Here is a 17,887-nt window from a genome sequence, read left to right as displayed (position 1 = left end):
ACACACACACACACACACACACACACAGTGGTGATTCAATCAAATTACATTGACTTACATTCATTTCCTAGACACTGACCCTAACCAAAACCGCTACTTACCTGCTTCTAACCCCCTTACCTGACCTCAAACCAAATCTTCACCTTAAAATGTAATGATTTATGTTACAGGGACTTGCATTTTGTCCCCAAAAGGAAGGCGAGTCACCACAATGTAACTGTCTAATCAGGTTTATGTCCTCAAAACATAAGTCATACACACCCTGTGTACCTAACTTTGTTACTGGGACTTGTTTTGGATAAAAACTGCATAGCATTGCATAGTGCAATGGTTTACCTCACTATTAAGTCATGGCAGTGAGCCTCCTCTAGGGTCACACCTGAGACTAGGCGCAGTTGTGAAATTCTGTGAACCAATCCAACTTTAACGACATACATTTGACTGATAACATTCTCACCTTGTTTTTGTTCACTACAACTGCCAATGGCTGTATTTCATCATTAGAATATAGCAAACATTTCTTACGTATGGCACTGTATTCTGCCATGAAGCCACGGTCCTCGATCACAGAGTCAGAGTAGAAGTGGAGTAACATGGGGCCAAAGCTGAAGAAGGGCCCTGGGATGCTGCTACCACACACAGTGGCAATAGCAGACCCACTAGTAGCCAGGCTGTAGATCTTCAGCCCATCATACAGACAGGTGGAGTGTGCTAGACAACAGAAGAACAGACCATATAACCAACACATAACTAGCAGTTTATCAAACGGGTACAAAACATTAAATTCCAAATGTTCCAAAAGGGAGATGAGATATCTGCAGATGATTCATCTACTACACTTGCCTTCTACTTGGAAGACTTTGAAGGTGAGGACGACCACAGTCTGTTGTCCAGCGTCTATGGTGTAATTGCAGTTGGAGTAGTTTGGGTAGTCGGCTGGGTAATTTGGAGAAACCACACGGCCGCTGGGAGCTGAGAAGTTTGCGCCGCACCCTGATGAACAGAAGACATCACACTTGCTTTGCATCATACCGCTCTCCAACACTGAAGAACCCACCATCTAAGGCACGTCTCAAAATCAAGGCCCACGGGCTAAATCCACGGGTAGATGCCAACTGTTTAGGCACCGTTTCAATAATAGCACTGGGCTGCGGTAAACAACCCTACTGCCTGGTTCTTACTGGTGCTGAAGGAGGCTGAGAAACCTCTGCCAGGGGCTTCAGTGCCCTGGAACCGGCTAGTGATGATGTTATATGGAGCAATGACGGGGCCCGGCGCCACCGTGCCGCAGCCTGTCGACAGCAGATCCTGGGTATTTTGGGTATGACCTGACCACACCTGCAGGAAAATACATACTGATTCAGAAACAAATTGTTGTCAAATGGAACGTCATTTTAAAGATACTGTACACATCTGTACACAGATTTACCTGCCAACTTTTTCAAAACATAGTTAGAGGCAACTGTGTGAATTTTTAGGCATTAGGTTTCCCCAAAGGAAAACAACCAATCCGAGCCGAGTCTTTCACACAGTGTCAATGACGGCTTGTGAACTGCAATCAAACTGTCAAACTAGGCAGCGCTTATCAAATATGAATCAAGATTCTGTTACTGCATTGCAACAAACTCTGATTTTAGAGCTAAATTGTTTTTCCCTAAGTCTTGTCCATTGATTCTATTCTTCTTCTATAAGGGATTTATTAACAAAGCAGTAGGTCCTCAGGTTTAATAACCTCAGTAGATTCTAGACACACAAAAAGTAATCTCTTTCTCAGAATCGATTCTATTGGTCGTGATAACCTTGGGATGTACTCACCAAAAGTCATTGCTGTACTGAGAACTCAGAACACAGAAACATCATTTAAAAAAGGCCCACCTAGGTAAGCTAGTACAATATTATCTTAAGCTAATGTCAGCTTAACTGCAGCCACATTAACAGCAATATCAGTTTCTCAGCCAGACCTTCCTCCACAGCGCTGCGGAGGAAGATCTGGCTAGTCCACTTAGCATTCGGGGTTGGGGGGAAAAATGTGCTCTGGTTTATTGGCATTTCTTTAAACAAATCACAATTGTCATGGGCGGCACTACGCACCGGGAAGAGCCACGGTGCCTTTACAAAAAAGTCTCAAGTAGGAAGTTGTTTTGGCGGAACATGTGTACGTTCAGAAGTTTTAGTCGTCAACAGAAAACTTAGATTGGACAGATAGTCTAGCTAGCTGTCTGGATTTACCCTGCAGAGACCTGAGGACCAGGTAACCATAGTCCTCAGATTGGACAGATAGTCTAGCTAGCTGTCTGGATTTACCCTGCAGAGACCTGAGGACCAGGTAACCATACCTCAGATTGGACAGATAGTCTAGCTAGCGTCTGGATTTACCCTGCAGAGATCTGAGGACCAGGTAACCATAGTCCTCAGATTGGACAGATAGTCTAGCTAGCTGTCTGGATTTACCCTGCAGAGATCTGAGGACCAGGTAACCATAGTCCTCAGAAATCCACCAGAGGTTAGAACACCGACACAGAGACAGAGGAAGGTAAAGGACTTCTGGCAGAATTTCTGGCAGCCATCCTTGAAATGGACCTTCGTGGATATAGATTCTCTCTCTCTAGTTTCTCTATAAAGCATCTGGTGTGACCATCATAAAGAAACTGCAGTCTGTATTCTCTTACTAACACATCATTTGAACATGTTTCTGCTGTGGGTCAGTGCTGGCACCTTGATGTAGCTGCTCTGGCAGGTCCCGGTGCTGTCTGGAATCTGGAAATCGCTGCTGAAGCTCATCTCCAGGTGGCTCCCCTCATGGGCAATGATCCGCCAGGAACATTCCACATTGGCTGGGAAATTCTGGGGATAGTTTGGAGACTTGATTGTTCCCGTATCAGCATGGATCACCCCTCCACAGCCTGGACAGGGAAAAAAATTGATATTAATGTATAAATGATCATACAAATATTATGACCTAAAGATTGAGAACACTGATACAGTTGGATTGACAGAGCTTTCTTTGACACGGTTGCTGGTCGGTCTCACCCTAAGTGATTAATAATACCCTGGCTAGTTTGTATGGACCTACGTCGACTTGGAAACTGAAGGGATCTCCACAATGTAATGCTATCATCAACATGGGCTCATCACAATATTTAGTTGTGGCAGAAACGGGCTGGGAGGGGATCGCTACTGCCGTCTCCAATGACCCATAGGTTCTAGGGTGGTTCCGAACTTGTTTGTGATGATTACATCCTATGAAACCAGCTATGTTTTGATGAATATGTGTACTCCTGATTGTATGCAATTCTATCACAGCTAATCATTTCAGTACAGAACTTCTGCAACACGTTTATTCAGCTTAACGCATAGAATGACACGTCTCCACTTCCTCCTACTGTACCAAAGTAAAGCCAAAATGTCCCGGATGTGGACTCTGCGCAGTGGTGATTGGGAATTGGAGCTGGAGTATCCACGTCCCGCCCACACCAATTGAGTAAAATCTTGATCTTGGGATATCATTTTGCTTCACTTACACAGTCTATGCATCAACCCACCTGAGGAATCAGTAGACCAGGAGGCCACAAAACCTCCTCCGGCCACAACATGGTCCGCCAGGAAGACTACAGCGAGCTTGTTGGATCCTGATTGAATGGTTCCTGGGGAGGTGGTCCCGCAGTACTGGCCAATAACAGGAGAGCCAGGGGAGCCTCCATTGAAGATGGTGACAGAATCCCAGTTACATTGAGGGTGGGGCTCCACGTGAAAGGAGCTGAAGGTCAGCTGCAGTTAGACAGGGGAGTGGAAACCAAGGAAATTATTAACAACGTAGGTGGCTACTGAGCAGGAGGTCCTCAGGTTTAACAACATCAACAGACTCTGGACACACGAACAGTAATCTCTGCCTCAGCACACTGATTCTTCCGTATTTCACAGCAGTTGATCATTGCCGATCCAGCTGAAGGTAATACTGGGAGGTCAACAGTGGGTGGCAAACCTTTTCATGTCAAGGACCACTGAACTGACCCAAATTAAATCACGGACCCCCATTTAATAAGATTTTGTCCCAAAAAAGAAAGGAAAAAGTTGTAATATTCTAATAAAAACATGTAACATTTTTAGGGAAAATTTATAAAAATTCAAGAAAAAAAGTCGGTTATATATTTTATGGACAAAATTGTAGTATTTCAAGAAAAAAGTCCTTATATTTCAAGAAAAAAAAGTCTGAATATTTTCCATCTGAAAGGATTTTTACTTTTAGATATTAATCACAGTAAGTGTTGAAACAATGACCAAAACAGTCATGCATTCTGCATGCATTGCGTTACTTATGGAAGGAATTACAGTATAGTGAAAATAAATGGTTCCCTTTTTCCGCCTGCAGACCGTATATCCCTGTTAACTATCTCCATTGTTTGAGTTCAGTCTAGGCACCGGGTCACGGTGCCGACTCACCTTAATAGTGTGGCCCACTGGGGCCTCGAGCAGCCAAGCACAGCGACTGGGGCTGGGGTAGATGTTGGGGTAGCCAGGACTGGATATCACCCCTGCCTCTCCTGTCTGCCAGCCTCCACACTCTGTACAGAGAAAATGAGCCATAGAAGGACTTTGCTGCTAACAATTTCACTGATGGATTAGACAAAGTTAATGCCACATTTAAATCTACCCTGTCTGTCTTACCAGAGAACAAGTACTTGGCCTTGAAGCCCAGGTCTCCCTGGGAGGCGTCTGTCTTGAAATGGACCCAGAGCTCTGGGGTGAAGACCACAATGGGAAGGTTGGGGGTGGTTTGCCCACAAAACTTGGCCAACAGCTCCCCATCATGGTCACCTAAGGGTGGAGGTGGAAAGTTTAACATGAAGACATACTCCATCCATCCATCCATCCATCCATCCATCCATCCATCCATCCATCCATCTATTGCTAGAAAAAGTTAGGAATAGGCATGGGGTACTTTCCATAAAATCATCTCTCAATGCAAATCAAACCAGATATCAGGTTAACTGAAATAAAACCATGCCAATCTCTAGGTATGGTGAAGGGTGTGTGATGATATGGGGGGCTTATTTTTATTCAAAAGGCCAAGGGAACTTTATCAGGATGCATAGTATCCTGGATCCATGGAGCAACTGGCCTTTAATAATAAAATATGCCTGTCTCTATGGGAATTTAACACAGGGGTGTGTAAACTTTGCCCCTTGTATTTTAAGGAAGAACGTTTATTTATTTACAATACATTTTTCATTCACAAAGAGGATTGGTGCCCTAAATAAGCTTGATTTTCCAGAGGTTTTTGAAATACGGCATTAAGATCATATTCCAAAAGGTGTTATTTATTCCTCCTTTTAATCAACTTTAGCATGGGTGTGTAAACTTATTCAAGCTACTGTATATCCAGGCACTCAACTCAAAAGTACACCACCGTGTGTTGGCTAACACGCTTTGGAGTACTTTTAAATGTCTTGCTAAATTAATTAAAGGCCTTTTATTTTCTGTAACCAAACTTTAGTGCCTGGATGTGGTTTTATTTTTGACTTTTTGGGTCATAACTCTTCCTCCTCTGAGTAAACAAATGGTCAACTTAAGATATTAAAGCTTAAAGAGAAGTGGGATTTGGGAAAAGTCCGACATAAAGTCTCTCAGCCTGTTTTCAGACAATGATTTCCAAGAGGGCGGAGATTACTGAAACTGTCAACTTCAAAACACCAATAATGCATATTCTCTAATATTATACACTACTTGTGAAACAATAGAATGACTAAAATGAAATGCATGTTTCTCTGTGCATCCCTCACCTAAGCGGAACTGCAGGTAGTCTCTGTCACAGGTCTGGTGGTTCTCCAGGTGCAGGTCCTCTATCAGTACCACGATAGAGGAGTTGACGTGCTGTGGGTTCTGGATCAGCCACTCACAGTTGAGGTTGTTGCTGTAGTTGGACACCAGGTAGCCGGGGGACGTGAAGTTCCCGCCCGCTGGGTTGTCCAGGACTCCCCCACACTCTGAGGAAAGGCAACATAGAAATGTCGGAGCACAATAAGAGATACATGACAATTAGGGTCAATTTGACAAGCAGTATTGTCAAGTCCTCCCCTCGTTCAGCACCCAAAGGACACGTGTACAACTCAAACTTTCAATTCAAACTCTTTTATTCTTATCTGGCTCGTTCAGGTGATTGGTCTGCCAGTGGATTAGTTGTTGATTTGTTGTAGATCAGGTTGTAAACCTTTTAAGACAGAACCAAAATTTAACATGAAAATCATTTCACACATTTCCTCAAAATAAACTAATCTTTGCATAAACCCATTCAACACAAAATTTTTAGTCAATTAAATCAATCTATTCAGCAGTTAAACAATATGAAAATAAGTAAACATTTCACCGACCATTGGCGTCTCTGGGCTGAGCTTTGTGGGTGAACTTGAAGTGTCTTCTCTCTGCAGTTTGTGTTACTGACTGACTGAGCACCTCCATGTCTTACCAGGTGCTCCTAATCAGTGATGACTGATCAGGTGCACAGCAGCTGTTCAGGTGCACTGCTGCTGGTGCACTCTGGGAAGTGAAGTTCTATGGGGCAATTTTCTTAAAATGAGATTCAGCTTAACACCTCCCACTTGAGCTCCTGGTTTCTCACAAGCCAGAGAGGTCACTCAAACCCTTCATACTTCTGTTTGTTCTTCAGTGGGAAGTAAGATGACAAGACGTCGAACATCTCTGTGAAGAATTGTGGCTGGGATTTTAGTTCGAAGGCTCTTGGTTCTTTCACTGTTTGCTCTTGTGGTGTGAACAGGATAGCTGGGAACAGTCTTCACAAGCACATCTCTTACGATGCCTTTGTTGTCAGCATTGACATCAACCACTCTAGCCAGCCTGTACTGTCCTCTCAGGGCATTTTGGTCAGCTAACCAGACCACATCTCCAACGGCAACATTTCGTTCTTTGGTGTGCCATTTGTTCCTTATGAACAAATTAGGTCCAGCCAATTGGCTCCACTTCTTCCAGAAATTGCTCACCTCTGCTTCAATACGTTTTAGTCTTTTGTAAGGGTAGCCGTCAAACTGAAACATCCAGTGTCTCCCTTTAGATTGGCACGTCCCAAAAGCAGAGAACTCGGGGTGATGTACTCTACACAGTCTTCTCTGCTTTGAGTTCTTGCATCGATGGGTCTCTCATTCGCAAGGTTGGCTGCCATGTAGAGAAAGGTTTGGAATTCTCCCATGTGAAAACACCATCTCCACCAAGGTTACTCAATGCCCGCTTACTATCTTGACAGCTGCTTCTGCTGCATCATTCCTGGGAGATCTGCAGGGTGGATCTTCCACGACCATTCCGTACCATGCTTGGCGCTTTGTCCTCAAGTTCAGACTTGTTTAGTTGGTTGAGGAATCTGTGAAGCTTCTCAGTGCAGGTCTGGCTCCCACAAGTTGTACCAGGGTCGACCAGAGTTTCCTGGGATGTCCTCTCAGTGAAGTGAACCTTTGATAGGCTAGCAGAAATCCTTCAGATGACATGTCACTCACATTCGTGTGTATGGCTCGGGAAGCCATACAGCAGAAGACTATCCCCCATACTCTGAGTCTAGTTCTCTTCTTGACCTCATCTTTACTTCAAGGGCCGAACAGGTCCATGGTTGTGAATTCAAAGGTGCCGCTGGACCTGTTCGCTCTGGAGGCAGGTCAGCCATGATTTGTTGACACAGTTTTGCCTTGTTTTTCCTGCAGACCACACAGCTGTCTACAATTTTCTTAGCAAGTCTACGGCCTTTTATTACCCAAGCTTTCTTCCTCATCCGGAGAAGGGTTCCTGCCACTCCCTCGTGATTTGCTTTGTGGGATTCCCGTGCCAGCAGTGTAGACACCCATGCTTCAAATGGTAGAACTGGCACTGTGCTCTTATCTTCATTGAACGTCTGAATCCTACCTCCGCAAACTAGCAGTCCAGAGTTTGAATCTTTGTATACCGCCAATCTGCTAAGAGTCGTGTCTGAGAAAACTGTACTGTCCTGAGCTGCGAGGAAGAGGTCTGTTAGTGCATCTTCCTGGTCTTTGACAGTAATCACAGATTGCTTGGGTGATCTTACCTCCCACTCTGACTGTTTAGGGGCCTTATACTTCCTCTTTAGCCACTGCTTGGCAGCTAGACAAACCCAGGCAACGACTCTCACCAGTTGGGACAGGCTACTAAATCTTCTTACTTCCACAAGATCTTTAACCCAGCCAGTGGGCCTCCGTCCTAGAAGAGTTGGGTTAATTCCCTCTTGAGATTCACTCTTTGGACTTTCCTGAGTGCCTTCCTGCTGACTCCTTCTTGCTTGAGCTCTTGTTAATGCACACGAGAATGCCTTCCTCTGGAGCCGTTTACACTCTCCCTGGCCTGAGCGAACCTCACCAGTGATTTTATAGGCCACTCCTCACTGCAACTTCAGGAAATCCGGTCCTTCCCCATGTTCCATCCCAAATCTCCAGGAGCGCCCCTCTCTGTTATGATGTCAGCTATGTTTAGATCTCCACGGATCACCACCAGCTTGCATTAGTCCAGCCTTCTGGATTTCTCCCACTCTATTTGCGAAGAAGGTTTTGTACCCATAACTGACTTTGAATGGCTCCCAGACAGTTGACTGTCAAGTAGATGGAACCATCTCTCAATCTTCATTGAGCATGTTTTTCCAATACTTTCTGATCCTGGCTGCAAAGACAGCACCACACATTTCAGCTTTTACAGCTTTCCCTTTTGATCTAGGGGTGTCAGTTTGGCTTTTGATTCAACTAAACGAACCTCAGTGCCTTGATTCGTCTCCATCGTAAGTACATCACAGCGCCATAGGCTTGTCACTTCCATCTGAGACGTAATGCCCAAGGTTTCCCTTCCCAGCCAGCTGGTGTGAGGCTCTGTGGAATCTCACCTGTCCAAGCTGCACATATTCTTCGAAAAGCTGTAGGCTTCTTCTCTGAGGCCTTCTGAGAGAGGTGGTCCCAGGTTTCTTGGGTTAGTTTTCCACCCCCTCCCTCCTGAAATGCTTTTCTGACAAGAATTGCTCCTTTCTGTTTGGCCGGTGTAACTAAGCCAATTGGGTCGTACAGTCCAGCCACTTTGCTTAAGAGAGCCCTCCTAGTCAGTGGTTTAGGTGTCCCAGTTCTCACCTCCTCTTTGAGAAGAACTTTTCCAACTCTCATCTTCTTTTTCCTTCTGGAAAAGTTAACTGAGGTTAACATGTACAACTTGTCTTCATCCGCTTGGTAGCCAATACCCAAGGCTTTGTTGTCTACGCCCCTCATTTGATTTGGAAGAATCAAGGTTCTGCTTTGTATCTCTGTTAGGACATCTGTCTCCTTTCCTTGCCTCCCACTTTGCCCTGACCGGACCCATGGTTTGAGGAAGAAACCTCCAGCTTTCAAGATCTCTTCCACATTTGCTGTGATCTTGTTAAGTTTACTTAAGTCATTTTGGGAAGTTAAGAGGTCATCCACATAACTGTCCTCTTCAATGACTCTACGTTCATCCTCCAAGTGGAGAAAGTTGGGCAGGCTTGCTGTTTCCCTCATAGCCAACTGAGCAATGCAACCAGCAGGTCTGTCCCCCATGTTGACTCTTGTAATTGCATATTCACGTATCTCTTCATCTGGGTTGTCGCTCCAGAGGAACCTGTGAAGATGCTTCTCACGCTCCTCCAGCCATACAGAGTTGTACATCTTTTTGATGTCTCCTAGAGCTGCATACGTCCCTTCTCTGAACCTCAGCAGGACAGCTCTGATAGGGTTGAGAACGTCTGGTCCCTTCAGAAGAAGATCATTCATACCCACACCTTTGTATTTCTGGCTGCTATTCCATACAATACGAACTGGTGTTGTCACAGAATGAGGATTTGGTGCCACCAGGTGACTCACGTACCACACTGGTCCGTTCCACTCGTCCATGATTTTGTTGGTGAGTTTTATGGCTACGCCTCGTTCGACCATTTCGTGGATCTGGGTAGCATATGCGACTTTCCAGTCTGGCTCTCTGCTTAGTTGCTTTTCCATCCTTAAAAAACAGGCTTGGATTGCACTTTTGTTGTTTGGGAGGGAAGCAGGATCTACCGTCCAAGGATACTTTGCATCCCAATGCAGAGCTGGTGTGTGAGCATCACCCTTCTTGTAGGTGAGGCCTCCTTTAATTACCTCTAGCTCTCGCTCCTCTGCCAGGGTCATTTCTTTCCTCTGGTGGACAGTTTCCCCCTGGCATCCTCCACATCTTGGCTCACATGCAGCTCCGATGCTGTCCCAGCGCCACCACTCCAGAAACTCACGATTAACTGGCAGCTGCAAATCTGGTCTTAGCACCATCCTCCTGCTGTAGCTGGGCTTTGTCAGTAGTTAGGACTTATGATCTCTTGTATTGACAGCAGCTGTCCTCATGGAGCGAGCAAAGTGTGTCTTTGACTCATATACTGCAACTTCCATCTTCAAATAGAATGGGATGTGCTCCACCCACCGTCTTCCCCAGTGGGCCCTCCCCAAAGACGAGGTCTCCGATGATTTTTATTTCTGTGGAGCGATCTTCCTCTCTGTGGCTAATCAGAAGTTCAACCTCTTCTGGTCTTTCCAATTCTTCAAGTTTGACTTCGGGAAAAACGTTTTCAACTTTTCTGGTTTAATTACTTGGTGTACTCTGGCGATTTCGTCCAAGCCGTAGCAGACCATTTCATGAGCTCTCTCTGTTCCTTTAGGTGTCTTGACTCTAACTTTCAGGAGATACCTTTGTGTTCTCACCTTCATGGTCATACCAACTCCATGCACAACTAAGGTTATCGTCTCATGCATTAACCTCAGTCTTTCTGCAGCCTTATGGGTTATGTAGTTTGTATCTGAAGCGAGGTCAATTAAAGTCCCTATCTTCTGCCCTGCATTTGCAGTGACTTGCATCAACATCATAATGACAGGAAGTTCAGGGAGTCCATTTCTTTGCAGTAGCTCAGACTGGCCTGAAGCATCGAATGTCCCTGCGATTTTGCTGGTGTTGGTGAAAGCCTTTCTGCATTGATCTGCCATTTCTGGAGAAAGTTCAGACAAGAATCCCTCTTGTTCCTCTGTTAGTTTGCTTTCACCTTTGCTGTTTCTTGCACTCTCTCTCTTTTCACCTCTTCTGACTTCTCCTTTTGGGCAGAGGAAAAAATGGTGGTCCGGGGCACCACCTTCCCTTTTACAGTCTTCATTTCTGCACATTACCATTCAACAGCAGCAGAAACTGCATCCTGCATAATTACTATAATCATCACTTTTCTTCAACAAAAACTGAACATTTATGACGGATGTTTTGCAGGCTGTTGTATTAGACTGTCTTAGGTATGATAAGAAAAGATAAGATCCCACACTGGGGAAATTCCCTTATTACAGCGTTAAATAATGAATTAGATTAGATTAGATTCATGCTATCTCACACAAATACACATACAAGCACGTTAATGAAGTAAATTAAGCTTCTCAATGGCCACAGGGATAAAAGAAACTCCGGCATAACTTGTTCTTGTTATGGATAGGCAGAATTGTTGATTAAGTTCAGATATGCCAACCTTTATATAAGTGATCATTGGTCAGACTATATATATTTTTATTTCAATTGCTAGTTGGCACTTGACCGTATACACGGTCATAACAAAAATGACAAGGGGGGGGGGGATACAGTTAGAAAAAATGTTTTATGATTATAAGGAGGTGTTGTTTACTGCGTATTTGGGCCACATGACACTGATATACCTAAAAACTGTATCCTGGAATTCATTGAAAATATTAATTTGCAGTTATTTCTGAGACAATTCATTTCTAGTTATGGCTTGAAGTGCACATGGAATTTTTTGATTATTGTAAATACTTGGTACTGTAGCTAGTGGTTCAGTTTGACTCCAGGTCTAACCTGCAGGCTCCTCGGAGGAGTAGGAAGCCGTGAAGCCGCCGTTGGACACAGAAGCGTCCGAGCGGAAGATGACGGCCATGGTGTTGCCGGAGGAGCGCACCAGCGTGCCTGCCGGTACCGTACCACAGAGTTTCTGCAGGCGAGGGGCATCGGCCGCCAACCCGTTCAGTATCTACAACACACAGAGGTCATGGTGAAGACATCAGTGTGGGCTACTGGGTCTCTAGGACCAAGTCTTCCGTTGGAGTTATGCTCTAAATGCAGGTGTGAGCGTGGCTTTACACCAAGAGCACTGCATATACAGTATATATTTTAGTGTTTTAAGATCATTTTTTTCCACAGGACAGATGAAAACATGAAAGGGAAGAGAAGCAGGGGGAAATAACATGCAGCAAAGGGCCACAGGTCAGAGTCGAACCCACGGCCTCTGCGTCAAGGAGTAAACTTCTATTTATGGGCGCCTGCTCTACCAACTGAGCCAAGCCGGCCACGTGTACTTTATATTTTCAATCCAGTGTTTTAAAATCCAGCTTTGTTGAAACTATAATTACCTGGATGCATAAAGAAATATCCATGGACAATACTCAATACACCACAATGCTTCTTGAATCCCAATACATGAAAATACAAAAACCAACCGGCACCCATGTATTGTGAAAGATTGGTGAAAAGCATGACGTTCCAACTCTATTGATTAATTACTAATGAAAGTTCTGTGGTGACTAGGCGAGCTCACCTGGAAAAAGAAAAGGAAAGGAAATTTCTCACCTCAACGTAGTCAAATGCACAGGACGTCCCAGAATCCTCCAGCCGCAGGTCGTCGATGCTGAGTGTGACCCGGCGGCCGGGTGTCACCACCAGCTCCCAGCGACACACCCGGCTGTGGGGGTACAAGTTGGGGTAGTTGGGGGAGGAGATTGTCCCCGAGGGAGCGTTCAGCTCTCCTCCGCAGACTGAGAGGAAAAGAAAGAAATTCAACATGATTATTGACATTTCGTGAGTGAATACATTCTCAACTCCCTCTAGCCATTTGGCTGGTGGACAAAAAAGTTAATTTTGAACCCTGACTGAATGTGTAAATATGTGCAGCAAAAGAATCCTTTTATAATCATCATGAAAATGGTCGCACCTTCAACGCTGGCTTCAAACGTCAGACTGAAGCCAGGTGCACTGGTGCTGGTGTCGCTGACAAACTTGACGTAGGCGAAGCTGTCGGACGTGTCCATGGAAACTGGAAGGTCACTGCCACAGTGTCGGCCCAGGAGGCGCCCTACAAAACACAGAACAACTCAGGAAACGCAGCTGATAGTGGGGACTCTGCATCTTTGCATCGCGTCATGGCTTTTGTCTCTGCATGTCCTTTCTTCTATTCATTTATTACATAAAGAAACATGCATCATGACCAGCGACAAAGACAGTGCTGCTAAAAAACATTGAAGTAAATGTAATAGACATCAAAGAAAAGCACAAGGCACTCGTCTTCAGAAAAAAAGTTTGAAACCAACTTCCACGCATTTCTCAAAGAAGTTGGTTTTATACTTATTCTATGAATTAAATGTGTCCTTGGTGTCTATTGGATTTATTCTTTTGTTTATTAACACTAGTTCCATGAAGCTCTCCAGTTTCTTTTGTTCTCCATTGTTATGTGTCCTGCTGAATGGGGAAGGTTTTTTTTTTGTATTTATTCGCCACAAACAGACAATGCACTAGTTACCCTGACGTAAGCAAGCTAGCAACACACACAGAGTGTGTGTGAGTGAAACATTTTCAACGGATGCATCTGTGTGAAGCAACGGTAAAAATCATGCTTTTATTTTTGAATTGTACAGCGGTTGTAAGTGATCCTGTTGTTTCCTCACCTGAGGCATTGTACTCTCTGATCTCCACATAGTCGGCAGAGCATCCTGCAGACGTCTGCAGGCTGAAGTTCCCGTAGCTCAGGGTGAGGTAGTGGCCCGTGGGCCCCTCCAGGTACCACTCACAGCTGGAGCTGTCGGGATAGTTGGATTCTGGGAAGCCAGGGCTGTGGATCGTCCCCTGCTGACCTATGTAGGTGCCTCCACATGTTGCTACAAGGGGTTGGAGGTAGTGTCAGAAGTGTTCAGCTCTTTTTCCTTTAAAATCCTGATATGAATACTAAAAAACAGTTTCACTGTATCTCATTAACCATCAGTTTCCTATGTTGTTGAGAGGAAAATGAGTACAACCTAGCCAGGCATAGCCAGACTAATTTGTAGATTTTCTCGCCTTTGGATGTAATTGAAAAGACAACAACCAATCGGGGTAATAGAGCAAGTTGGGCCGGTACTTGGTCCGTTTTGAAGGGTAAGGGTTAACCCAAGGCAGCCGTGTCACACACTTCCCAAATTACAGCTACAATAAAATATGTTTTTAAAAACATTTGACGTGAAATGGGTAATACAGTACAAACAGAATCTTGATTCATATTTGATCAGCAGTCTAGTTCACGGTTTAATTTGCATTTTGTAATCTTGGTGTGTTATGCTAGATGGTTAACTGGGGGCGGGGGGGGGGGCAGACATTTTAATGGCCATTGGAGACATTATTAAGCTTTGTGAACCATTTTCTTTATTTTCTGAGCTCAGTAGATGGCGCTCTCTGTCCAACAATGGGTTGACAGCACACTGAATTGCCATCGAGCCTTTTCCTCTAAAACCAAAAGCGCCATCTAGTGGGCTAAGAAAATAAATGAAGTGGCTCACGAAGTTCCATGAGGCTTTATTGGGCCGTCACTACCACACGTACTGTATGTGCCGGAGCAAATGTAACATTATACTAAAACCGCTAATCAAACCTTTGATTTGAAAAGTCTCTCTTGTTGACACCAGTATCACAAAAAGTAACGATAGCTGCAAACAACAAAATCTGAAATTGATATCAAGTGGCTCAAAGTGCATGTGTGTATCGACATATTTGAATATAGGATATGATGTGTGTTTGTTAGGTCTCAGCCAACTGTGTCATAATAAGATCTGGATCCAAATTCCAAAAACTAAAGCCCTGGATTGGGAGAGAGGGTTTTGATTGGCCTACCTATGGAGTACGTTGCCTTGAAGCCTTTATGCGTGATGCTGGCGTCAGTACGAAACCTGAGCAACATGGAGGAACCCGTTGAATGCTGGGTAGATGGTCGGGTGTTGCCACAAAGGCGGGCAATGAAGCCAGAGTTGGAGGTTGAACCATCACGCAGCTCCAAGTAGTCAAAGGAACAGCTGAGAAAGACATGAAAGGAAACATGAAAATATGGTGTAGGGCGCGTTCCCACCTAGGGCCCTATCTAGCCCCCGGCGCAGTGCAGAGCCCGATGCAAGTGTCTTTACTATGTTAAGACCGCCCAGCTGCCACGTCATTTAAATAGCAATTGCATCCATCTGTGCGCCAATGGGCAATCAGCATCACCACAGCAGCGTTGGCATGTAGGCTACTTCCACAATGCACGTTAATGACTCTACCAACTCCTTTCTGTCAGTTATAGGCTGGAACACTGTTCGTGTATGCTGTTTAGCAGGTTGGCTGTCCACAATGTGTTCTGTGGACAGGCAGCTAGCAGATAGGAGAACCTTTTGAAGTGGTTCTGGGGACAGGCAGCTAGCAGATAGTGAGGAGATGTTTTTACAGTGGTGTTAGGGGACAGGCGCTAGCAGATAATGAGGAGATGTGTTTTTACAGTGGTTCAGGGGACAGGCAGCTAACAGATAGTGAGAGTTTTTACAGTGTGTTCAGGGGACAGGCAGCTATCAGTAATGGGAGTGTTTTTGTGTGTTCAGGGGACAAGCAGCTAGCAGATGGTGAGGAGATGTTTTTTACAGTGTGTTGGGGACAGGACAGCTAGCAGATAATGAGGAGATGTTTTTTACAGTGTGCTCAGGGGACAGCAGTAGAGATAGTGAGGAGTGTTTACAGTGTGTTCAGGGGACAGGCAGCTAGAGATAATGAGGAGATGTTTTTACAGTGTGCTCAGGGGACAGGCAGCTCAGATAGTGAGGAGATGTTTTTACAGTGGTTCGGGGACAGGCAGCTAGCAGTTACTGAGGAGATGTTTTTACAGTGTGTTCAGGGGACAGGCAGCTAGCAGATACTGAGGAGATGTTTTTTACAGGTGTGTTCGGGGACAGGCAGCTAGCAGATACTGAGGAGATGTTTTTTACAGTGTGTTCTGGGGCAGGCAGCTAGCGATAGTGAGAGATGTTTTACAGTGTGTTCTGGGGACAAGCAGCTAGCAGATAGTGAGATGTTTTTTACAGTGTGTTCTGGGGACAGGCAGCTAGAAGATAATGAGGAGATGTTTGCTGTATGCGACAAAACAATGTTGTAGCCTAAAAAACCTGTGACATCGCATAGAGCACAACCCCAGCAGCCAGAGAGCTGCACGCTGTTGTTTGTGTGCTTGATGTTTTATTTGGTTTATCTCTCCAGAGTATTTTTGCTCTTGTTTTTGTCTAAAAGAGTTGATTTGTTCACGCCCGAACTGTACATGGACACAGATGGACACAAATTGAATTTCTGTTATGAATAATGAACATTAAGAGTGGGTAGGACTAGAAAGGTTCTCAACTTCTCCATTCCCCTTTTGCATATGAACAATATCATCTGAGTTGCTTATTGGCTGAGTATATGTTGCTGATGATCTTGTTTGTTTTTCTTTTTTTGTTGCTAATAAGTTGGACTTTGTGTCTGTATTTTTGTCAAACAACAAATTGTTGAATTGAATAAAATAAATCAAATTAAACAAAAATAACATTTTGGTCTTATAGTTCTTATTCGACAAAATCATATTATAATAATCAACTAACAATCTTTATAGTGGAGGAGAGCACTAGCAACGGCATAACTTGGGGTTCACCATGGGGGTGAGGTGGGGGGTGTGATCTCCAACTATGAAGGCAGGTCCCGGGACATGTCTGCATGTGTTGAATTGTAATCTCAAAAAAACCCTCAAAAAGACGTCAAGAACTCTAAAAGAAGCAACAAAGCGTTGGAAAAAGCAACTAAAACTTCTGAAAAACAGAATGGATTATGGGGGTTTGAAACATCCCCCTCATCCCCCTCCCACCCCCTCTGTAAATTATGCCTATGAGCCCTAGTGATGTTAATTTTTTAGTTTTTGGTGGGTGACAAGTACAAACAAATATCACTGCATCTATTACTAAATCACGATGTGAAAGTTTAGAAAAGAAAAGCCAATAAAAAGGCAGTTTAGTTTCCAAATACTGTACACATTAAACACACATGACACTGAATAACAGCAAATGAAAGTTAAAAATAACCAAACAACATGCTGGAGAGAAAGTAGCAGATGTACCTGACTGTGGGTTCAATGTAGAAGTCATCCTCAAAGTTGATTTGGACGGCCTCTCCATTGGGCACAGTGATGACCCAGATGCAGTCAATGTTTTGGGGGTAGTTCTGAGGATAGTTGGGTGAAGTGATGTACCCTGGAGGATCATCATCATTCAACTCAATGAAGCCTCCGCACGCTGCAGGAAGACACAAAGAACAACACTGTGTTGTTGGACCACTTCGCAATAGACCAGCAGCACTCATTGCATATCCATAACCTCCCGTGCTTGATAGCAAATACATACATCCATTAGGCCAATTACATTTTAATAAGTTTATTAGTGGCACCAGGATATTTAAAGTAGTATCACTGGTGTAGAAACAAATAGTTTCAAGTAACTTACTGGTCACGCACCTAAGTTGGGCAGCACCCAGTGATGCAAAAATGTCATTATCATTTCATTTTACTACATTAAATAAATGCAATTAATTTTCAGGTGCACATATTGCATATTGCATAGGTTATAATAGTGCCTATAATATGTTCCAGCTGATAGCAACATATCTAGCTATGATAAGAAAACAACAACGCTATCAACACATTGCTTTGACGATGCGGATGCAACTTGTCTTTTATTGTCCCTCCGGAACCACTGCAAGACTCTTTTTGAGACATGTGTCTCTGTTTGAGCGTCTTCCATTGACTCCGCAGGAC

At 44.3% G+C, this 17,887-nt stretch overlaps 1 protein-coding gene across 1 annotated transcript in view; it reads right to left on the bottom strand.

Moving 5' to 3' along the window:
- Positions 1-17,887, bottom strand: part of cubn (cubilin (intrinsic factor-cobalamin receptor)) — an 86,874-nt gene that overhangs the window by 12,153 nt on the left and 56,834 nt on the right. Inside the window, exons 44-57 of the mRNA XM_032510808.1 lie at positions 17,195-17,369; positions 14,926-15,104; positions 13,731-13,940; positions 13,001-13,141; positions 12,640-12,824; positions 11,872-12,043; positions 5,781-5,984; positions 4,666-4,815; positions 4,441-4,562; positions 3,543-3,768; positions 2,716-2,903; positions 1,182-1,338; positions 844-993; positions 526-711 (exon numbers count right to left, since the gene is read on the bottom strand). Coding sequence (XP_032366699.1) covers positions 526-711; positions 844-993; positions 1,182-1,338; positions 2,716-2,903; positions 3,543-3,768; positions 4,441-4,562; positions 4,666-4,815; positions 5,781-5,984; positions 11,872-12,043; positions 12,640-12,824; positions 13,001-13,141; positions 13,731-13,940; positions 14,926-15,104; positions 17,195-17,369 — 2,445 coding nt within the window. The remainder of the gene's footprint in view (positions 1-525; positions 712-843; positions 994-1,181; positions 1,339-2,715; positions 2,904-3,542; positions 3,769-4,440; positions 4,563-4,665; positions 4,816-5,780; positions 5,985-11,871; positions 12,044-12,639; positions 12,825-13,000; positions 13,142-13,730; positions 13,941-14,925; positions 15,105-17,194; positions 17,370-17,887) is intronic.

The sequence above is a fragment of the Etheostoma spectabile genome, unplaced genomic scaffold, assembly GCF_008692095.1.
Source record: "Etheostoma spectabile isolate EspeVRDwgs_2016 unplaced genomic scaffold, UIUC_Espe_1.0 scaffold272, whole genome shotgun sequence".
NCBI lineage: Eukaryota > Metazoa > Chordata > Actinopteri > Perciformes > Percidae > Etheostoma > Etheostoma spectabile.
The sequence above is the reverse complement of the archived record's forward strand: the minus strand, read 5'-3'. Positions and strand labels throughout refer to the sequence as shown.